The sequence below is a fragment of the Danio rerio genome, chromosome 1 (assembly GCF_049306965.1).
Source record: "Danio rerio strain Tuebingen ecotype United States chromosome 1, GRCz12tu, whole genome shotgun sequence".
Taxonomy (NCBI): Eukaryota; Metazoa; Chordata; class Actinopteri; order Cypriniformes; family Danionidae; genus Danio; species Danio rerio.
The window spans coordinates 36,743,376-36,768,308 of NC_133176.1; the positions used below are offsets into that span (position 1 = coordinate 36,743,376).

General features: G+C 34.8%; 1 protein-coding gene across 4 annotated transcripts in view; it reads left to right on the forward strand.

Moving 5' to 3' along the window:
- The window catches only part of prkx (protein kinase X-linked), a 62,471-nt gene that overhangs the window by 4,603 nt on the left and 32,935 nt on the right, over positions 1-24,933 (forward strand). For all 4 annotated transcript variants that reach the window (XR_012407126.1, XR_012407125.1, XR_012407124.1 and 1 more), the window contains exons 2-3: positions 17,514-17,682; positions 20,205-20,468. Coding sequence is in view for 1 of the 4 variants with exons in the window: in XM_685338.8 (XP_690430.2) it covers positions 17,514-17,682; positions 20,205-20,468 (433 nt within the window). In the remaining 3 variants the exon portion in view is untranslated. The remainder of the gene's footprint in view (positions 1-17,513; positions 17,683-20,204; positions 20,469-24,933) is intronic.

The window sequence follows — 24,933 nt, forward strand, 5'->3', positions numbered from 1 at the left end:
GCGCATGTACACGTTTAGAACGCATTGACGTTAGACATCTACTCTGTCCTATCAGAACATTCTAATGCAGATGACGTGTTCACATCTGCGCTGTTTTATGAAAATAAAAGCCTTTGAATCCTTGTCTAGACACATTTAGCTGCTGCTTGTTTGTCAGATAACATTTCTATTTTCCTTAATGCCATTTATGGAGAAAAAAATAAATCAATCAATAAAATGCTTATAATAAACCACTGTGAGCTTACCTTCAAGCTCTGTTTAGCTGTCTGATGTGCATGCACATGAAGGAGTACTCCAGGTAGTCCGATTTTGTTAAAAATAGTTGTCTTTTGTTATAAAGAGCATCTCTCAAGCTGTAGCACAAACTCAAATGTACATCTTGACATAGGTATATGATCCTCCCATATTTCTTCATCAAAATTGTTCACAATATTTATCTATCTTCGGAATTCTGAATTCAAAATTAATTTCATAAGATTTTTAATTTTGAGCTTAAAGTTAAACAAAACTTTTTTTGCAAAAGGACTGACCCCTGTGTACAAACACAAGCACAGCTGTTTAGAGCTCATTTACGGTTAATTTTTTAATTTTTATTTGCTTGTTTATTTTACAGGGACAATACACTTGACATTGTTATACAAAGATAACCGATGTTGTGTACATAGGGCATATAGCATAAAGCTAATTTGCAGCCCTCGTCCCTGGTTAGGCTTTACATTAAAAAAAATAATAATATAAAAAAACAGTCAAGAATAAAACACAATACAGCAAACATGTACAATATTTACAGAGCCATAAACATAAGATGCAAGTCAATATGGATAAAGAGAAATGTAAATGGGACCAAACTGAAAGAATAATGCTTAATGTTCACATTGCTGTAAAGATTTCAACCATTCTTTCAGCTTTACAGAAAAAAACTCGGAGTTCTGATTGTAACTTTAAATGAACAGGCATGGCATTCCACATGTGAACCTTTTACTGAAAAGGGTGACTGACCCACAGCAGTTCTGCATCTGCTGATTCTACAATTCCCACTTACTGCCCCTCTAGTCTTCGCCCCATCACTGCTGAATTTATTTATTAACTCACAAACTACTTTAGGAGCAAGACCATGTATACACTTAAACATGTTTTTTAAAAACGAAAACTTTAAAAAACTATCAAAACTTAACAAATTATATTTTTTGAGAATTTGACAATGGTGCCATCTTATTGGCCATGATGTCAGTGTTTACTGTTATTTTGAAATTGATGTGTAAATGGTGCTTTTCCGACAAAATTTTGCAACGTCCTTGTGTGTGAGAACAGTGCTTTTTTGAATTTATTGGTAAAATATTTGCAGAAATGTTCTGGACATTTACCGTATCATTTACATTTACATTTAGTCATTTAGCAGACGCTTTTATCCAAAGCGACTTACAAATGAGGACAAGGAAGCAATTTACACAACCAAGAGCAACAATGAATAAGTGCTATAGGCAAGTTTCAGGTCTGTAAAGTCTAAGAAGGGAAGTATTAGTATTTATTTATTTTTTTTTATTTTGGTACAGTTAGTGTGATATTCAGAGAGGCAATTGCAGATTAGGAAGTGTAGTGGAGACTAAATAGTTGAGTTTTTAGTCGTTTCTTGAAAGTAGCGAGTGACTCTGCTGTTCTGATGCAGTTAGGGAGTTCATTCCACCAACTGGGCAGATTGAGCGTGAGCGTTCGCGAAAGTGATTTCTTCCCTCTTTGGGATGGAACCACGAGGCGACGTTCATTCACAGAACGCAAGTTTCTGGAGGGTCTGCAATAAAGATCTGCAGAAGCGAGAGCAGATAAGAAGGAGCAAGGCCAGAAGTCACTTTGTAGGCAAACATCAGAGTATCACTGTGTGTAAGAGGCTAATATTGGCTATTGGTTACCATAATGGCTATTGGTTATAACATGCTTTAAATGGCCCATATACTGCATTGATTCAATGCGTTAAATAGTTCTGTGATAACATAGTTCACTACAAAAATGGTTTTAGCTGCTTGTTCAAACTATTAAAATGAGTTAAATCAACGCATTTCTTGTATTTTTTTTTTTTTTTGTTTCTAAATTTTCATATTCAATTCACTTTAATATTGTGAAAACAATTAACTTTACTTAATCGATTGAGTTTCAACTACATGTAGGATTTGTGTGGAACCCAGATTTTTCGTCAGTGTTGACTATGTGGCTTAGGTAAGTTCAAAAATTCTCAAGAAATGCTTTTGTGCTCATTTATTACCCCATAAAATAACCCAAGAATCAAAAGGTCCTTGTTGACCAATTTTGTAATGTTCATGAACATTAATGATCTCTGCTCTGGCTGCTCTCAGTGCTTGCTCTCTCACTCTCTTGGCTTGTACACACCGGGATGCTTTTCGTTTGCATTTATCGTCAGCGTTTTTCCAAGACGTTTTTCCGGATTCAAACCCAAGTGATTTTCACTAGCGTAGAGCAGAAGAGCATGCAAAATCACTCCTTGACGTTAGATGGCGTTACACAACTTTAAGCTTCTGACACCCGCTTGTAACAAAGAAGAAGAAGACAAAGTTGTCACGCTTGAGCGAATGGTTCAAGTAGCAGCTCTAGCTCTAGCGATGAAGAAATGATTATTGTTCACCAGTGCAATAAGCAGCTCCACGTTCATATCGCCTCTTGGCATCTTCTTCAATGTGTGCTCGCATTTACAATTTAGGACTTGAGAGCCTCCAAGAACTGTTTACGGTAACTTCAGCAGCTCCGTGCACATGAACAAAAGTTGCCAACTTGATTGGTGGAGAAGGTTTCGACGCAGCGTGTCAAAACAAACAACAAAAACTTGAGCATGAGGTGTTTTTTTTTTTTTTTTTAAATGATGCTTTTACACCTGCCGTTTTGTGCGTTGGTGTGCATGATTGCATTGACCTCCTTTATTTAGTCTTGAGGCATTAAACGTTGACGGAAATCGCGAGCAAAAACGTCTCTGTGTGCACTGCCTTCTCTCACACACACAGCATGATGTACTCTGATTTAAACTTGCAAAATAATCATACTTAATTTGTCATAAAAGTAGATGCCCTGTTAAATATTTTTGACTCTCTACTTAAATAGTGAAAAGGTTTATTTTAGCATAGAGTGAGTGTTTGAGCTATTTAATATAATCCCCCAGAGTAATCCAAAATTAAATATAGATTAGCTAATTTAAAATTAAACACGGCAAAAGAGACAGATAGATATGTATTTTATTTTATAATGTAAAAGACACAGCCAGGAATTAATATCAACCTCTGTATAAACTAATAACATTTAATTAATTCAAGTGTATTGCTATTCTTTCACTCCAGAGAAATCGCAGTAAGAGAGTGATAAGACACAATGCTCAGTTTTGCATTAAACACAATACTGAGTAGTTTTCTTTTTTTTTTTAACCTCAAATTACAAACAAATCTGGAAAATTCCTCACTAAACAAGATAAATTAACAAATTAAACATACCTTATACCTCTTCAGGATGGTGCTGAATAAATGTATAATCTTTATGTCCCACAATTTGCATTATGATGAGGTCTGTCTGTGGGAGTTGTTCCTTATTAACGAATAGAAAAAAAAAAAAAAAAACGATGCGGATGGCTTTGCCTTTGCTGTGTCTCCCATTTTTAAATGAAAGTCCCACATACATGTTAAATTTCATATAAATTTTGATAAACTTAAAAATCTGTCAGAATACACTTTTACACTTGTGGATTTTACTTGAGAAACAATGAATCAGTGGTGTTTGAGGCTCAAGATATTGCCATTTCCATGTACTGAACTATGCCAAGGTACCCTCTATGCCTTTGTATACCCATATTGTTACACATGGCACTTTTAAAATGTCTTATTATGTGTCCAACATAAAAAAAGAAGCACAAGCATTTTTCAAAAAATGGAAAGTATGTTAATAAAGAATTTTATTTTTGTGTGTGCGCGAACTATCTCTTATAGTGCCTTAGGGTGAGGAGGAGAGAAGTTCAAGTCTGGGAAATAACCAGGTCATGTGTCAGCAAGTTTTTTTTTTTTTTTTGGTAGTTGTCACACTGCATTTTGATTACAGTTATTAAATGTTACTTGCTCTTTTTCCTTGCATGGTCACAGTAAAAACAAATAAATAATTTCCAGTGTCATTTTATGTTGTAGCCTCAATTTTTTTAGGGGGGAAGTATTGCACTGACATATTGCCAACCATGAACGTTTGGCCAATTATTTATATATTTGTTTGGTTTTGGTTTGGCTTTGGTTGAAACTGGCATTCTTTTATCACTTCCTCTGTGGCTTGTAATAACTGTTTAAGCATCAAATTTGTGTGCACCATGTGCGTAAGTTACAGTAAAACATTAGCAGTATGGAACATTTGTTGGTCATAGTGCATAAGTAAATGAGGAAAATTCAACTATTCTACATTCTAAAACCATTCAAACTTTACAACTCATTCTCAGTCCCTCAATTGAGTCCCTTATGAGGTTCTGTTTTCTAAAAAAATAACCTTGTCATGCTGGATTCTTGTAGGAAGCTTGTAGCAATCCAGTTTACAGTGTATTTAGACATGTACAACTGTTTCATGTATGTTTGTTGAACAAACTGAAAAAGGTAGTTATTTTGGGAATGTTCAATGATTTAAAAAAAAACTAATGTACTTGAATGTTTACGTCTCCAGAAAAAAAAATAAATAAATAAAATAAATGTATCCTTTGCAGTAAAGCAAGATATGTATGGTGGCTTGAGAAAGCCAATATACTGTTATACTACTTAAACTTATTATTCTTTCGTCTTCTTAGACTATTTTAAGAACGCATCTCCTCCTAGACCAGGGGTCACCAATCTTGTTCCTTGAGGTCCGGTGCCCTGCAGGGTTTAGCTCTAACTTGCCTCAACACAGTTGCCTGGGTGTTTTAAGTATACCTAGTAAGACCTTGGTTAGCTTGTTCAGGTGTTTTTGATTAGAGTAGGAGCAAAAATCTGCAGGACCCCGGACCTCCAGGAACAAGTTTGGTGATCCCTGTCCTAGACCGTTCATACTACAGCCACAAAACTAACTTTAAACCTCCAAACTAAACTGAATTAAGTTGCAATATCTTGTCCAACTGATCCGACTTGCGGTTTTCTGAAAACTGACCTGGAAAATTCGGAAAAGTCCCATTGACTTAACATTGGACCAAACTTTATGACCTTATAATCTTCCGCCAGACTGTTAAACAGACTTAAGGCTGGTCTCATTTAACTCAGACTACCAATCTGCCAAGCACTGATGACCTTTCAACTTACTAGTCATGCCCTAGCAACCACTTACGGCACCCTAGCAACTGTCCCATAGACTTTATAAAAACTGCCATTGACTTACATTGGACACACAAACAACATGCTAATTTGTATATATTAATCCATACTAGAAACACACTAATGACATAATAACACACTAATCATACTAGAAACATACTAACAATATACCAATACCAATCCATTCCATACTAAAAACATTCTAACAAACATACTAATTATACTAGCAACATGCTAATTCATACTATAAACATACTAACAACATGCTAATAAATATAAATTTATGCTGTAAACATGCTAATTTTTGTTAGAAACAGACGAGTGCATGACGATATGTGTGCGTGTGTGTATCTGTGTGTATCTGTGTGTGTCTGTGTGTGTCTGTGTGTGTCTGTGTGTATGTGGTCACGTGATGTGCATTTTCAGCAAGTGGTACTTGTATTAAGTGGACAGAGGGCTGTCTCGAAATGCTAGATAAACGCCAGTGTAAATGTGGATCGTTTTCATTCTAAAATGCCACTTTAAAACTAAGATGTATGAGTGTAAATGGGACCTAATTTTGTATTTTTTGTGAGCGGGTTTGCGAAAGGGGCGAGGTTAAGGATTGCGATGCCAGCTCAGCATCGTGACTTCTATCGGCCATCTGCGATGGACGATGGCATCGTCTAAGCCTCACAGTTATTTATTTATGCATTTATTTTGGAGAGCTTATATTAGTGCTGTTTCCAAGAAACAACAGTATTAGTCATGTCTGTGATTTACTGTACAAGGAAATTGTATTGTGGTTTAGAGCTAAATGTTACTCATAGCATTTTGAGAGGCAAACTTCTGTATAAAAATGGATGGCTGGATCCAAAGTGTATACTATAGCATTAGGCCCAGCATAAATAATCCAATTTGCAGAGCTTTTTGCAGGATGGTGGAGATTTACAGCCTTTGATGAACGGTTTAAGCTTCTATCTAAATGCTCTTATCATTAAATTGTCATTAAAATAATGAGAAAATCATTGGCGGAGCTTACTTTTTTCTTAGGTTTTGCTCTGATTTGATTCACTGCTGAAGAGAGGCTGAATGTATAAAATGCAGCAAGTATTCTTTGGTTAAGGGCAAATACTGCTTGGAACATTTGCTAGTGATTTTTAGGCATTTGATGTTACAGCAAAGCTAAATGAGGCTCAGTTAAGGTCATTCCTGCCCACTAGTATAAAGTCAAATGTAATGCCAGACAAAGTTTTTGTCGTGAAAAACTGAAAATATACTTTACAGAGACTTTACAGTTTGATCATGTAAACACCATGGAGAGATCATGTATCACAACTAATCCATTAAAAACAATACCATCAATGGCTTAATTAAGGCATTCATTAATGATTCAAAATAAGGTCAGTTTCCCATAATCATTAAAATCACACTGTAATGGGTAAGGTTGATAATTGAAATGTAAAGGCTTTGATAAGATCTGCCTATTTAAAGACTGTGAGTATATTTATTCATATTTATTTATTGTGAACTGATTGTTTGAATGTTTATACTAATTGTTATTAACTGTGTAACTTAGGGCTGCTCGATTAAGGGAAAATCATAATCACAATTATTTTGGTCATAATTGTAATCACGATTATTCAAAACGATTATCAGTTGAAGTCAAAATTAATCATCCTCCAGTGAATTTATTTTTATATATAAATATTTCCCAAATTATGTTTAACAGAGGTTTTTTTTTAACAGTATTTCGTATGAATTTTTCTTCTGGAGAAAGGCATATTTGTTTTATTTCAGCTAGAATAAAAGCAGGTTTGAATATTTTGAAACCTATAATAGCTCTATATTATCAGCCCCTTTAAGCAATATATATGTTTGATTGTGTGCAGAAGAAACTACTGTTATACAATGACTTATCTATTTACCCAAATTAAGCCTTTGAATGTCACTGAATACTAGTATCTTGAATATCTATAAATATAATGTGTAAAATATAATGTGCTGTCATCATAGCAAAGGTAAAAGTAATCAGTTTTTAGAAATGAGTTATTAAATCTGTTGTTTAAACTGTGCTTTGAGCATCTTCACTGTATTTTGATTTTATTATTGATTAATAATAAAAACAGTCGGCAGCAGCAGGAATATCGCACGCTGTCTTTTTAAGAATAATGCGGCTCTCATATGGTTTCTCTTTCACGTGTCTTTTGATTCTCAACTTGTTTGTTTATTACACAAATGGGGGTTAATATGAATAATCAATAAACACCGCGCTCTGACACAAATGTGCATGTATTTGACCATTTAAGCGCTCAAATTAAGATCGCGTTAGAGGCCAGACACGGCGCGCACACACACAACAGCACGTGCTCTTTTGCGCTTTTAAAATTATGAATGATGCGCATCCCGTGCTGCAAAAGTTACATTACAGCACATGCTTTTAGTCATTTTCACGTGGAACTGACCTTTGCAGAGGCAAAGAGTTTTCACACGTGTACAACTGGAAAGGGGGCGGTATAATCGTTAAAAGCCGGATTTTCGATTAATTGCACAGCCCTAGTGTAACTAAGTAATCTTAAAATGTGAATGCTAACAACCAGCAGAATGGAATTCTTGCTGACATTGAAATGTACATACTCTTTTGATCGTATCATATGAACCAAATGTTTACACTACCTGACAAAGATCTTGTCGTCGATCCCCGTTGTAATAGCAACACACAACAACTTGACTTCTAGTTGATAATTTGGAAAAGTGGCAGACGTTAGATTTTTTCCAATGATTCATCTGTTGAATTGCATCCCAATCATCACAAATACTGCAGAAGACCTTTTGGAACCTGCATGGATCAAAGATTCTCACAAAAAAAAAAAAAAAAAAAAAAAAAAATTTCAGTATGGGGGCGTATGAGGTATCTGCAGAGTTGATGGTAACATCAAAAGTCTGATGTATCAAGACATTTGTGCTGCCCAGTACATTACAAACCACAGGAGAGAGCAACTTCTTCAGCGGTATAGGACTTCTTCTCATACTTCAGCCTTTACATCAAAGTTCCTGAAAGCAAAGAAGGTCAAGCTGCTCGAGTATCGGCCAGCCCAGTCACTAAACATGAACATTATTGAGCATGTCTGTGGTAACATGGAGGAGGCATTGAAGATGAATCCAAAGATTCTTGATGAACTCTGGGAGTCCTGCAAGAACGCTTTCTGTGCCATTTCAGATGACTTTATTAATGTTATGTGAATCATTGCAGAGATGTATGGATGCAGTCGTCCAAGCTCATGACACAACTTTTCACTGAACAATGACTTTATAGTCTATACTGTACATTATTTCTATTAAGTGACAAGACTTTTGTCTAACCAAAGTCAGACCTTACTGTCTTAATTAAATATTTAAAAATCAAGGAATGCTATTTTGTTAAAATAAGCGTAATCTAGAGGCCTTTGCCTTTCATTTAAGCCACTTATGATACCAAATGATCAACTAGAAGTCAAGTTATTATTTGTTATACCTAAAACTTTGACAGGCGACAAGACATTGGTCAAGTAGTGTATGTTTAAGAGTCATGAGCTTGTACTTTATTTTTTCACAAGCTTTTTTTCAGTCCGAAAACCAATTACCCTTGGACATTTTTTTGTGGGAACCAGGGTGAAAATTTATCATCCCACCAACTGTTTTTTAGACCAATGAGGTACATGGAAAAATTAGTTGTTATTATTTTAATTAAATATAATACTTTTTGACCATTTATTATCCTATTGTGGCTTTGTCAAAGTTTGTCAAAGTTAGTTTGGTCATACAATCACTGTAACAAAGTCAAACTTACAGATTGAGTTTCACATTGCAGACTGCATTGTGAGAACGCAGATACAAATTATGTGCTGAGAATGTCAAATATTCACTAAGCTCCTCCCTCACAACACCCAACCCCCCCTCCCACACCCACACCCACCCCAAACTCTCTCACACACACACACACACACACACACACACACACACACACGCACACATTATTTACTGACAGCAGGAAGTATAATCTGTAAATCTAAATACTATCACAAAGTGCATTTGCTCTAAAGCCATGTGTGGTTTAATTTAAAAGAATGGGAGTGGAGCGAAAGCTAATGCATCTTGTTTTATTATTGTTTTCAGAGCTTCACCCTGACTGTATCGATCATTCAAAGCTCCAAAGATTTCAATAGCCTGTAAAAAAAAAAATGAAAATAAATAAAATTAAAAGTAAATCACCAACATCAGATATGCAGTTTTGCACATGGTTGTATAATACGCCCTTATGCTTCTCTGCTATCTGAGCTTCTGAAATACATTTGTTTTATGTGCCAACTTTTTTTATTTACAAATTAATTAATGTCATTTTTGTGAGTTGTACGTAAATGAAAAATCTAAAAGTTTTGTTTAAAATTGAAATTACGAATAGACACACACAATTTATGTAATCGTTTCTGAAAAAAAAAATAATAATTCGTGCAATTTGTTTAGCATATGTACATTGAATTCATTTGAATAAAGTTGAATAAAGTATACAGGCTTAACTTGTTACATAGAAATTAGTTTTTTTTTTATGCACATTTGTAATTATGTGATTATTAATATTTATTTAGTAACTTTTTGTACAGTATAATAACTGTACAGTTTGGCTGAAAGACTAAAGCTTTTTTTTAATTGTACATTTGCTCAGCTGTTCTCTCTTTGTGTCTGCAATGTGAATGTCCTTTTACGTCATTTTTAAATCAAGATTCTATCCGGCAGCTTTATTGTAATAAATGATACAAAAGAGGCATTTTAACTTAATTCATTCATTTTTTTCATTTATTTTCTTTTTGGCTTAGTCCCTTTATTAATTTGGGGTTGCCACAGTGGAATCTAGTTGTTTACATGCTCTTATTTTCATCAATCCTATTAAATTCAAACTGAATTCAGTTTTCCAATGATTTGAACTGTATGAATGTACCTCTATCACAGCATTCAGAATTGAGTGAAGCCTCATTTGTAATGTCATTGGAATTACCATCAGAGCATTTATTTATTTATTTATTTATTTAATTTTATTTATTTAATTTAATTTTATTATATTATAATTTTATTTTATTTTTGGAGTTATTTAAATATAAATAAATACATGTAAGGCAAATGGTCTTTAAACAAATGTGCATTTGTAAGAAATATTACAGGACTGCTTGAAAATATTCACAGAATAGCCTGATAAATGGTATAATAAAGGATGTGAGGGATGGTAGAATTTTGCGAACAGGACACTAATTATTTTCATTTGGTTTAATCCCTTTAGCTAACTCACTAGTGTTGCAAAGATCTGCATATTTTGACTGTGCGTTTGCTAACTATTGTTTAATGTTCAAAAATCAGGACAGGAACATCACGGTCAGTGTAATGGTTTATTATTATGTTTTGTTTATAAACTAAACAAACTATTATGAATGATAATCAAGTATCGATACGTTTTACAAAGGTTAAATTGTTGTTGTGAAAACTGCATTTTCATTCTTGGTTTTGTCCCATTGATTCAATTATTTCATGTCTGCATCACCCACTTTCAATCCAATCGAAATTTCATTTGGATCAAGCAACATTTGATTGACCGAGGTGTCCGGTTACTAATGGATTATTTGGGTGTGTGAGTGTAAATGTATTGAGTACGCCTGAGCTATAAGAAGGTGTTTGAGAACAGAAGCATGCACTGTGTCTGTCTGTCTGCCGTACTGTTGTTTTCTTTAATACTTTGGTTTGTAGTTTCACAATAACAGCTTCAACTCAGCTGAGTAAGATTCCACTGTAACAGGCAGGAAACATGATCTAATAATGTGTCATCAAGTGTCTTACTTCACCTTACAAATTCTGTCTCCTCCCCTCTGACAGCTAGGCTTTTGTTTTGTTCAGCACTTGTGTAACCATGACAGTTCAGTGGTCTCTGAACAAAGATTCCTTGTGTGAGGTAAACGTGTTAAATGCCAACATTCCATGTCAGTTATTCCGTCAGTGTCGTTAGCTTATCACAATGGGAGAGGCAAGGAAATGTAGGTTTTCTAATACTGCCCTGTTACAAAATCTAAGAGCAGAGCTTAATTCAGTGTTCAAACTGTAATATTTAATAGTAATATTTAGGCCTGTCACGATATCGATTTTTAGTTGTACGATATATTGCACCAAAATATATTATTGTCATTTTATCACCATTTCATGCCACTGATTATATGATGCCAGAATGACGATATAATAGCATCATAATGGAAGTCTTCCAAAGAACACATCTTAAGAATATTCATTTAATTATAGTAATTTTAACTATTTAATAATAATTATAATGTTTAAAAAACATGTATCATAAACAAATAAAATATATAATCATAAATGTTAACAAAGGGGCGAGGCAGTGGCACAGGAGGTAGTGCTGTTGCCTCACAGGAAGAAGGTCGCTGGTTCGAACCTCGGCTCAGTTGGCGTTTCTGTGTGGAGTTTGCATGTTCTCCCTGCCTTCGTGTGGGTTTCCTCCGGGTGCTCTGGTTTCCCCCTCAGTCCAAAAACATGCGGGACAGGTGAATTGGGTAGGCTAAATTGTCCGTAGTGTATGGGTGTGTGTGGATGTGTGTGTGGATGTTTCCCAGAGATAGGTTGCGGCTGGAAGGGCATCCGCTGCGTAAAAAACTTGCTGGATGAGTTGGCGGTTCATTCCACTGTGGCGACCCCGGATTAATAAAGGGACTAAGCTGACAAGAAAATGAATGAATGAAATGTTAACAAAGAAGTGCAAGGTAAAAAGTAACAGAGGCTGCGATATCTGCATTTATTTATTGCAAATGTCACGTCCATAACGCTGGAATCAGCCACTGTATTTGTGTCTGTGTGTGTATTTGTCTAAATTTACCTTCAAAACGTAACATTGGGTATGATATTTCTATTGAATTTCCGAATTTATTAACTTTATTTATTTATTACACTATTATATTTAATACTTTCTTATTTTATTTTTTATTTAATAAATTCGATTTATTTCAATATTATTATTATTTAGCATTTTGTGAAGGGGAGTAACAATACATACATATGGATCGACACATTAATACAAACGACAACAATATTTTGATTCTTCACGTAAAATATTGTTATACATTTATTTTAAAGGAAGTTTATTTTGATACTCTCCACATATTCTTTTAAGTCTATGCATTTCCCAAGTTTATAAGCATGGGTACTTATTTGCTTGTAATAACATTACAGTAGCTAAAAAAAAAAAAAAACTGACAGAGAAAATGTTGGGTCATATTTAATATACTATGCAAAATAGCATGTGGAAATTTCTGAGCTTCTGACAATTTGGGAATAAAAGCACACACATGAAGGGTCATTTATATTGTCTAATGCAGCCCATAATCCTTGTCAAATTGGGTTGCAAACAAGCATGACCAATGATAATGCGTGTCGTCAACTGACAGCACAGGCACAAATTCAGTTCATATATACTGTAGGTTTAGAATAATGGTGTAAATACCAGTAAACTGGCTACTAGAGACTTGGGTAAGTCAAATTGGGTGATGACTTGAATATAAAAATAGGGTCAGTGGGAAAGCTAATGCCTTCTCTGTGCTATTGTTTCATTGTGTCTGTAGTAAATCCTTTCATTTTTTTTAATGCCAAAATAGGATTTCCCCAGATGCAAGCTGTTGTCATATCTGGCTCTGCTGTCTAATGCAAATCATGGATTTGAAAATATGTGTTATTTGAGAAAACAGTTGTACACAGTCACAAATCTTAAAGCAAAGAAAACTAATGCATCTATAAAGAAATCATTCAATGAAATTCTTTTTGTTTGATGTTTTTCAGCTTTAATAAAAATCTACAGTGATTTATACAGAGGGTGACAGTTCAATAGGACCATTACCGCCGCACTTGATGCTGCGGCAAGACTAATGGTTTATAAAAAAGTGTTTTTAGGTGTAACAGCAGTTTGCAACTATGCCACCAGGGGGTACAAAAGAACAGGATGCGAATGAACAGAAATATACAGTAGCTGTAAATACCCTGCAACTTGTAAATAAAGATAAAATAGCGAAACTAAGCATTTTAACTCCTTCATAAATCTTTAAAAAGCTTTAGTATTGTAAAATTAAGTGCAATGGGGATTCAACTTGTAAATAAAAGCAAAATAAATGAAAGATAACTAAAATAAAAGTACAAACATAAAAAAACAGTGTTTTAGTGTTTTATAGAGATGTACAGTATTTGTTATTTTCAAAATCATAGAACTAAGACCGGCAATAAATAAGCATGTCATATAGGCTACCTTTTCATTTACCTTGTCTTTGTTGCTTATTTGGGTTTAGTAATAGATGTATTTATTTAGACATATTAATGAATGTGATTTTAACAGGATTCACAAAGATTGATTATTTTATTTTATTTTTTTATTTTTTTATTTTTTTTTGAAGAGCCTGTGTTGTGCGAGTTTACAGTAAGCTAAATGTAACATACTACACTGACACTTTCATTTTAGAAATAAATACTTAAATACTAAATATTAAAAAAAATCCTTTTTTAAATCTTAATTAATAAACATATTGAAGTCTTAACATCTGTAGATGCAGATTGTGTTATCAATTTTCATTTAGTTCAGTTAAATGTTCATCATTTTAGTTCCTTTTTGTGACTTAATAAGCATGCAGAATAGGCCTCTAATAAATTGATCGATACTTGGCGATTAAATCATTTCATGATAATAGATTTATTTATTTATTTATTTAAATTTTTACATCATTCAGAATGTCAGGCTTGTTTGTTCTATCTCAGGTGTGTAGGCATTCTCCTTTAAGAAGTCTTTCAGAAGTCGCTGCTGGTTTATACAAATAAAACACAAGTCTCTCTGCGCCATCTCACAGCTCCTTGATCCACTTCATGCCCTTTAAACTGCCACTCCACAACTGCGGTTTCCAGCCCCGTGACCTGAGTACTAATAGTGCCCGCAGAGAAGAACGTTACCACACATACACATTACCAGCAGATTTTTTTTTCTCTCCCTACAACCGTTTAAGGTTATGTTTGTTTTATCATCAAGGATAAGTAGCATTTAGTGTGAACCTTAAATCTGAGAGCATATAATAGGATGATATCCGCTGGGCATTGACCTGTCAGGTTTGTAACAGTGGCCTGGTGAGACTGAGTAGCCTGTAATTTGGTGGGCGGTTCAAGGTGCCCTGCTCTTTCAGCTCGATAGCTCTCTCCGTCACCGTTGATCATATGTGTGCAGTGTAAGATCTATTACCCACTGAAACTCATGTCACTGTACAGTACAATTCAAAGACAGTTTTTGAGACAGCTCGTCTTTCAGAGTTTTACTCTCTCTGCTTCGATTGCCATTCATTGCCGGAGAAAAGAGATCTGTGTGTGGGGACCAAACACAAACATGCTTTTATAGTTGTGATATTGCAATAATGTTCATGTCTGGTTACTGGGCTGGCCAATCCTGGAGTACCTTCACCTTATTTGCTTTCAGGAACTTCGATGTGGAGGCTGAAGTATGATAAGGAGCCCTGTCCTGCTGAAGAATTTTCCCTCTCCTGTAGTTTGTAATATAATGGGCAGCACAAGTGTCTTGATACCTCAGGCTGCTGAAGTTGCCATCCACTCTGCAGATCTCTTTCATGCCCCCACACTGAATGTAACTCCAAACCTTGGTTTTTCCTTTACCGAACGTGACTGATTTCTGTGAGAGTCTTGGGTCCATGAGGGTTCCAATAGATCTTCCGTAGTATTTGTCATGATTGAGATGCAGTTCATCAGCGATTCATCTGAAAAATCCATCTTCTGCCACTTTTCCAAGTGATCAACTAGAAGTCAAATTACTATTTGTTGCTCTTACAACTGGGATCGACAACAAGACTTTTGTCAGGCAGTGTACACATACACACACATTTAACAGGTTTCTCATTCACAAAGTTGTTTTGCACTGTTCGGACAAACGCTGCTCATTTTATATCTCTGAACGCATACTAGCCTCCGGGTTTCCAGAGCTGCACAAAACTGTACTATGTATTTACATAGTGTTCATGGATGTAACCATGAGAAAACAACAATATTGTTGTACCAGACCTACTGTCAAAAGCTAATTCATTATCAGCAGACTTTTTAGACAGGGTGGCCTATTTTGTCATTTCATTCGGCAAGATTTTTGAATTTAAGATGTGGTGGAAAATTTTACAGATTATAAAAGACTATCGTTAGTTAGCTGATTTTGGCTAGAGTGGATAATACATACAAATTCATACAATTTAAAGTGAGGAAAAATGTACAATTGTTAAGAGATTTGACCCCAACCCCCACCCATAAACCAAGTCATCATAGGGTGATGAACAAATAGTACTAAATTGTGTTTATGAGATCATACAAATTTATATAAATTAGCCACTAAACCAAAAATGTAATAAATGTATTGTGACAAACAATCACCCCTTCCATACTGTAGTCAAGCGAATTTCTAATTTATAGTAAGTAAGTTATGTGGATTTATATAGCGCATTTATTGTGTATGGCCATACACCCAAAGCGCTTCACAATCATGAGGAGTCTCTCCAAAACAACCACCAGTGTGCAGCATTCACTGGACAGTGGTGCCAGTGCACTCACCACACACCAGCTATTGGTGGAGTGGAGAGACAGTGATGTAGCCAATTCGGTGGATGGGGATAATCGTCAGGGTCAATGGAGGGAATTTGGCCTGGACAGCGGGGTCACACTTTGCAATAATGTTTCATTAGTTAATTTTATTTAATGTATTTACTAACATTAACCAAGAATGAAAAATATATGTACAATAGTGTACATTATTTATTAATCATAGTTTAACATTTACTAATGCCTTATTAAAATTGGAATTCATGCTTGATACCTTTAGTTGATGCACCGTGAGTTAACATGAAGAAAGAATAAAGAACTGGATTTTCATTAGCTAACATTAACAAGCATGAACAAATGCTGTAATAAGTGTTTTGTTCATTGTTTGAGTATTTAATCTTTGGACTGGAAATGAAACAAAACAAAAATAAAGTATACATTTTTTTGTATTGTGGTTTTTTAAATTCTCTACCTGAATATTGTTAGACTCCCCAGGAAAATAGTCAAATAGACCTATTCAAACCATCTTGTGAAACTGTATTCATATCGCAATTTTTATCACAGAAAAATAAAATATGGCAATATCTGATTTTTCCAGTGTTGTGCAACCCTTATGGTAATGCTTTTTCATCATTTAGATGACCAAACTGGTCATATATATATATATTTTTTGCATGTTATTTATCAATACTCTATGCAGGCACTGCAATAATTCGTTTTTAAAAGTGTTTTATGTTTCTTGTTATATTTTTACATTCTTAATTGAATGTTTGCACAGAATAAAGAAAGATGATTATATATGAAAGAGTACATACTTGAGTATATACTTTAAAATGTCAAAAAGACATGGTTATTTCCATACACTTAATAATAACTAATTGAATATATTGTGCATATACAGTTGAAGTCCGAAATATTAGCCTCCCTGAATTATTAGGTCCCCTGCTTATTTTTTTCCAAAATTCTGTTTAAGGGAGAGAATATTTTTTTTCAACACATTTCTAAACATGATAGTTTTAATAACTCATTTCTAATAACTGATTTATTTTATCTTTGCCATGATGACAGTAAATAATATTTGACTAGATATTTTTCAAGACACTTCTATACAGCCTAAAGTGACAATTTAAAAGCTTAATTAGGTAAACCAGGCAGGATAGGGTAATTAGGCACGTGATTGTATAACGATGGTTTGTTCTGTAGAACAATATGTGTCTTGCTCCTTGGTGCATTCTAATTAAACATAAACATAATCATGATAGAACATTGAGAAGAACTTTCTAAACATGAATAGTTTAAGCCTATACACAACTGGAAGCTATCTGACTGTAGATATACTGTGAGTCAATGGCTATACATGAGAATTATAAATAATGCACATGCACTGTGCAAAAGGGATATTTTTAAGGCAAGCAGTGCGAAGTACAAGATGATTTGAATTGCATTGGCCAAGCGCTTTGTAGCAGCAAGTGTTTCTAAAAGTGACTAATGCATGTGTAGCAAAAAAAAGAGTGTCACTGCAGGTGTTGGATTCTGTGAGATTTCAAAGTTTTGCATTCTTTCTTGTGTTTTATGTACTTTTAGGTACAGGAACTTTTGGGAGGGTGTTTCTGGTGAAGGATAAAAAGACTAGAGGATTCTTTGCTCTGAAGGCAATGAAGATCCCGGATGTCATTCGTCTAAAGCAGGAGCAGCACGTACATAATGAAAAAGAGGTTTTGACGGAGGTGAACCATCCTTTCCTTGTCAGACTGTGAGTAGACATTACACAACATCAACATTTTAAATCTGTTTATGTCTTGTTAGTTCATAATGTTAAAAACTTAAAGTAGGTTATCTGTGTTAATATTTCAGTATCCTGTTTAAACAGTTCAAAACATGCTGTGAGAGCACGTCGTTTCACCAATCCAGTCAATTCAGAGCTTTTTATTTATTGTAGCATTTATTAGACATTATAAAATACTGATCCGTATTATGCTAGTTACTAGGGGTGTAACGGATCATGGTTGAATGAATGATGAACAATAAATGATAATGATTTCCAAATGTTTTTTAATCTTTCAAATCGCTGCATTGAAATCTGCATTTGATCAAGAGAGGTTCAGTTTTTACACTTTTTCAGTTAGTTACAAACAATTACATAACACAGAAGTACTGGCATAACAGCTTATAGTTCAGATATAAACATTGATATTTATGGTAAAGATTAAAATCACCCTTTTAATGAAACTTGACGCTGGCGAGTGTTGTTGCAGTTACATTGTTTCACCAAAGGGTTAAACAACCATCATAATTATGTCACTGAATAGGTTTCCAAAAATGATGCACCTATAATGAAACATGAAGTGTTATAAATTAAAGTTAAATTAATTTCTAAGTTCTGTTTGTTAAAACCAATGTTTTTTTGTAGTAATAATTTTGTATAAATGGAAAGTAAATGACATTTGTCTGCTCTCTTTTTTTGCTGATCCGAAAAATGGTCCGATCAGTGACTGAAAAACCATAGCGTGATCCGAACCATGAGATTTGTGGTCTGTTACACTACTACTAGTGATTCTCAACCTAGGAGCTTTAGGGAGCGTCTCAATTAGTTCCATTGTTTAGTAGTCAGGGCACTGATCGGGGAGTCAGCCATTTTATGGGCTGTCTCAATCGCAAAAATCTTTTAGTGCACTGAAACTTTTGCTCCATGAAAATCAGGAAGCATTTATGCTCTCTCTGGTCCCCTGACAGTTTTGAAGCATGAATTATGAATCAAATAATTCACAGATAAAAACAAATCACCAAACATAACAAATGAAAGACAAAGGCATATTTCTAAAAAGGAACAAACAATGATACAGAACAATCTAGCAGAATTTAAGCATAAACCATCACTCTGCCATGTTACTGAGGTTGACCTCATTTATTATTGGGTGGAACTTGTGAAATAAAATTGTGTACATAATTGGTCGTCTGATCGCACAGGCTATAGTATCTTCTAACCAGGCTACTAACACGTAACACCAGACTTGGTGAAATACAATCAAAAAAGTAAAAAAATAATAATAATAATAAATATATATATATATATATATATATATATATATATATATATATATATATATATATATATATATATATATATATATATTTATATATATATATATATATATATATATATATATATATATATATATATATATATATATATATATATATTATATATATACCGGGCACTTTATTAGGTACACCTTACTAGTACCAGGTTGTACCTCCTTTTGCCTTTAGAACTGCCTTAAACCTTCGTAACATAGACTATACTGGAATTTTTCCTCTGAGATTTTGGTCTATCCCATTTCACCACATCCCAAAGATGCTCTATTGGATTGAGATCTGGTGACTGTGGAGGCCATTTGAGTACAGTGAACCTATTTTCATGTTAAAGAAACCAGACTGAGATGATTTGTGCTTTATGACATGGTGAGTTATCCTTTTGGAAGTAGCCATCAGAAGATCAGTACACTGTGGGCTTAAAGGCTTGGACATGGTCAGCAACAATATTCGTATAGGTCTTTCTATCAGCTGGAACCAGTCTGGCCATTCTCCTCTGACCTCTGGCATCAGTAAGGTATTTGCGCCCACAGAAGTGTATCTCACTGGATATTTTCTATTTGTCAAACCATTCTCTGTAAACCCTGGAGATGGTTGAAAATCCCAGTAGATCAGCTGTTTCTGAAATACCCAGACCAGCTTGTCTGGCACCAACAACCATGTTCAATGTCACTTAAATCACCTTTCTTCCCCATTATGATGCTCAGTTTGAATCACAGCAGATCATCTTGACCACGTATACTGTACATGCCTAATTGAGTTGCTGACGTGTGATGGCCATGTGATATTTGTGTTAACCAGCAATTGGACAGGTGTACCTAATATAGTGGCCAGTCAGTGTTTATTGAACAATGCAGATATCATGAATTGAGATTATAGTTTGTGGCATGATAGGAATTTGAACAGCAGACACCGAATGAGAAGCGCCTTACAGCATTGCAGCTTTAAAATTCTTAACTTTGTTTTTCTTAGTCTAAATCAAGCAAATTCAGCAGGATAAATCCATGCGCCTGTCATTGCTTATTATTTTTCTGTTTCTAGCTTGTGACTACACATGGGCCCGTATCATTGTGGTCTAATTTCAATACAGAATTGATTTGGAACATTTGAGAAATGATTCAGAAGCGCTAGAAAAGGAATCATTTATATTTCTCATATAAATTTTATGTGAACCTTTCTCAGGTTCTGGACGCACCATGATGATCGCTTCCTCTACATGTTGATGGAATATGTGAATGGCGGTGAACTCTTCAGCTATTTACGCAGCCGAGGACATTTCAGCAACAGTACGGGAATGTTTTATTCAGCTGAAATTGTGTGCGCCATTGAATACCTTCACTCCAAAGAAATCGTCTACAGAGACCTGAAGCCAGAGAATATATTGCTGGACAGTGAGGGACACATTCGACTGACAGATTTCGGGTTTGCTAAAAAGCTCTCCGAAAGGTATGTTGCTATTGTTTATCCACTAAAACATTGTAATAGCTTAAAGGGTCACGAAACACCAAAACACATTTTTTGAGATGTCAAATGTCATTTATGTGTCCCACGGTGCTAAAAATCACTATTAGAATATATTTTACATATTTTTTACAAAAAAGTGAAAATTGGTTGTTTTGGGGTTATTTTAAGAAAATTTGTTCTTCTGGTTTGAAAAGAAGTTTTGAAGCAACACAAATGGCCCTGAGATCCTTGTGTAAATTCATTGTAGACTGGATGTCTGTACAGACTAGTTCTCAGCATTAATTCATGTGAAATACTTGGTTCGAAGAAGAGCTTGCTTTGTGCCGGAACAAGCCGGATCTGGATCTGGCACCACTGAAGTCTGATCCGGCACCTCATTTTACCAATCCCACTCATCACACGCACCCCCACCCTGCTCCCTCCTCAACCCGCCCTGCTCAACCCCCAACCCCCCCCCCCCCCCCTTATTTTTGTCCGCAACTTTCATTTGTCAAAATGATTTAGTTACTGCATTTATGGTAATAGCACTACAACATTATGGACTGAAAGATTCACTGCATTTCGTGAAAGGAAAGTCTATACACACAGCTGTTTGACACTATTCTCTGCACCTACCGAGTCTCTGCATCTACAGAGAAATGCTGAGGGGTTTTTTTTCTCCCGTATGGCATGCGGTATAAAAAATTGCATGAAAACAACACTCCTCCGGCTGTTCCTCACATCCAATATCTTGTTTGTCACAAGCGGGGGCATGCGTAAAATGTTCCTGAATGAAAGTGAAAGTGCCAAACTGCAGTTAAAGTCGACAACTCAAGAATGAAACATCCAAAATTACATGACACAATGACGTTAATTGAATTATGTGCTATAAAATTTAAAATGGGATCATGAAAGGAACATTCAAAAAGTAACTCGTGAACACCTTAATAATATTATTGAGATTAAGGCAAATTATTAGATTACTAATGTCCATGTAAACATAGTCACTGTCTATCTTTCCTGTGTCTGTGTTTGTGTTGCCACTTTGAAATCACAGCATGAAATTAGCGCGTACATTACTGAAACTTCCCTTTTAAAGCAAACCCTTCTCTCTTTCACCACTTGACATTCCCACCTCAACAAAGCTAAACACCTTCCTGATTTTTTTTATAAATAGGTATAGGTGAATTAAGTAAACAAAATTGGCTATAGTGTGTGTGTGTGTGTGTGTGTGTGTGTGTGTGTGGGGGGGGTGTGTGTGTGTGTGTGTGTGTGTGTGTGTGTGTGTGTGTGTGTGTTTCTCAGTACTGGATTGCAAGAAAGGGCATCCACTGTTTAAAACACATGCTGGAATAGTTGGCAGTAGGTCTTTGTGTTTAATTGAAATCGAATCGTTATCCCAATTTAAAACATCGCGATTAACTAATTGCAAGAAGCTGTGATATGAAATATATATGTATTATTTAATTTTCCCAGCCTAGAGCAAGTGCGTGACTGTCGTTTGTGTGTGATAGTCTTACTAGACAATTGAGTGAGCACACTTTTGTTCTGCCCAATCTGAATTGCGCAACCGCGGAATTGCAGAACGCCCACAAAAAAACAAAAAAAAAAACATAGGGAAAGTGCGGACAATTGGGATAATGGCATCTGCTGCTTCTGAAGCAGTAATAGACAAATTAATATCAAAGAAAAAAAGGACATTGGTAATATGAGAAAATTTTGGTTTCAAAGTCAAAGACACCAAACAAAAACAGGTCATTTTTAAGAGCTGTCGCAGAATTGTTGCCACGGATTACAGATTATTGACCGGAAGCTTGAATAAAAAATGTAATTACAAATCAAATCTCAATCGCAATATCTGTCAGAAAAATCACAATTCGATATTTTCCCCAAACCGCACAATCTTAGTTGGCAGTTTATTCCGCTGTGGCAACCCCTGATAAATAAGGGACTAAGACGAAAAAAATGTATGAATGAATGAATTTCCTAATTAATCCCATTAATTAACTTCAATAGCACTAGTAAATAGACATGTGTTTATACATGCTTTTTATTTTAGCATCAAGAATATGTCCAACTTTTCTTGTCAAAGTGCTTAAGAATCAGAAAAAAATGCTGTGAAAGATTGGCATTGCAGACAGTTGCACATTCTTATATTTAATCTCTAAAAATGTCATTGGCACATTCCTAGTCTAACAGACATGATGGAATTTGACTGCAGAATTCACACTTTTTCTGTCTGCTGTTGATGTCTTCTCGGATGATATATTGGTACACTGAAGTATACTCATTACTCCTTAACGCACTCCTAAATAGGTCTGTTGATTTTGTGAAATCTTTTGAAGTTATTTTTAAGTACATAAACCAAGGTAAGAGAGAGATGGAGTGCAGTTATCTGAAGTGAGTTTCTTTGATGATTTAAATTGATTTTAGCATTAGGCATGCTCTAGACGTTTACCTTAATTCCATGGCATTTTAGCATTCGCCGTGTTTTCATTGTCAAATAAAAAGAGATTGTTCATTCAAGAAGAAAGTCTTGCTTCAGCTTCTTTTTCTCAGTGAATTATTAAGGCAGGTTTTTAGCTGAAACTGTTCTTGGTGGTTCATAAAAACATTGTCTGCTTGCTCTTAGAAAGTCAAAAATCATAATGAAGCAAAACAATGATCTGTCCAATAAGCAGCATTATTACTTTAATTCACAGCTTTTACAAATAGTCCTGAGCACATATGCAGCTGAAAGCTTGTGCTGCAGATAGCTGTGAACTTGTTCAGGACCATTTGCCATGACTTTGGGAAAGAGGTAATTATGTTGTAAATAATGTTATGTTTCTTGCACAGACTAAACTTTTTGCTTCATAAAGTCTCAATTTATCGTCAGGAGCCACATGTGCTTATTTGGTTGTGCCCATATTTTTCTTTTTTTCTTCTTCTACTCACTCATTGACTCTCAAAGTGTTGACTTGCAGTTATAAATTATGAATCAACAAGGTAAATTATTTCAGATTAGAACCATATTAATTTGTTATATTATATTTGCCATGAACTTACTGACCTTAAAACTGAATATTCAGCAAAAGAGACAGGGTGTGTTTCTTAATTGTCTAAGAAAATGGAAAGAGGCAGTTGTTATTGGCTCAGTTTTTTTATTAATTATGCATACAGTTAAGATGACAGTCATATAAATATGCAGCTATATGACACCTCAACATTTTTAGTGTTCGTTAAGTTAATATCTAAGTGAAAATAGGCAGTAAAGTAGCCTACACTGTTCCCTTTGAAGATTTACCCGATGTGTCCTCTGGAGTTTGTTTTCCATATCAAACTTGCGAAGTCTGGACTTAAGGAAACAGTGTGCAAGACTGAACTTTGTGCACTTAATATTGAGAAAAACTCCAATCAGATGTCTCCGTTTTTCCCCATTCCCACGCACACAGAGCAGCAGCGTTTTAAATTGAAAACCGCCTCTTCATCATTTTCAAAGAGCTTAGTTTTCAGTGCTCAAAAACTCTTGCATAGTGAGGGCGTAAGGCGTAACCCTAGCAAAATGTATGTGTTTTAAAACTAAAACGTATTAATGTAAACAGGACCTTGCATACAAGAGGCTTATTGAAGCTCTCATTACCCCAAAAATAATAAGTACATTTCATTAGTTTAGTACTTTTTCCTCGTGCCATTCCATTGTTATTAATCATGTTTTGTTTCATCTTTATGGTTGAATTGTTTAGGGTTTTACCAAAATCTGGTACAATGTCATGTCAACTTCTCCTTTAGAAATGTATTCAACAGAAAACAAAAATCAGAACATGGTCAATTCTTATATTCCCTGCTGGCTTGTTTCATAAATATTCACTAAATGTCCTACTATAAATATATATAAAATATTTTTATTAGCAGTATGCATTGCTAAATACTTAATTTATTCAACTTTATAGGGGATTTTTTTTTTTTTTTTACCTTCAGGTTACAGATTTTAAATAGTTGTATCTCAGTTAAATATTGTTATATTCTAACAAAGAATATGTAATTGGGAATCTTATTCAGCTGTCATGTGATGGATAAATCCACAAACAAAAAACAAAAGGAAACTTCTGGTTTTGTTTTCCAGGGTCACATATGTGGTTTACCTACCCCTTTAAATGTGAACCATTGCACCTACATTGCTAAACCTTAAAAATTCTATACATGATCAAAGTCAGTTTAGCATTTTGTGAAGTTTGATCTGTAATATTAATAATGCAGAACAGGCTCACATCACTCTTTGTCCTTCAAAACATCTGACTGAATTGCTTTGTTTACTCTTTACTCAAACAGTGTGACTCCCTGTACAAAAGACATATAGAATTGCTTTACTGCGGGTATTAAAGCAGTCTAATACATGTGCCTCTTTAACAAAAAAAGGCAGCTTTGTTTGGCCCCCAGAGCATCCATCAACCCAGCGTTATTAATTCTGCATAAGAACGGTATGGAT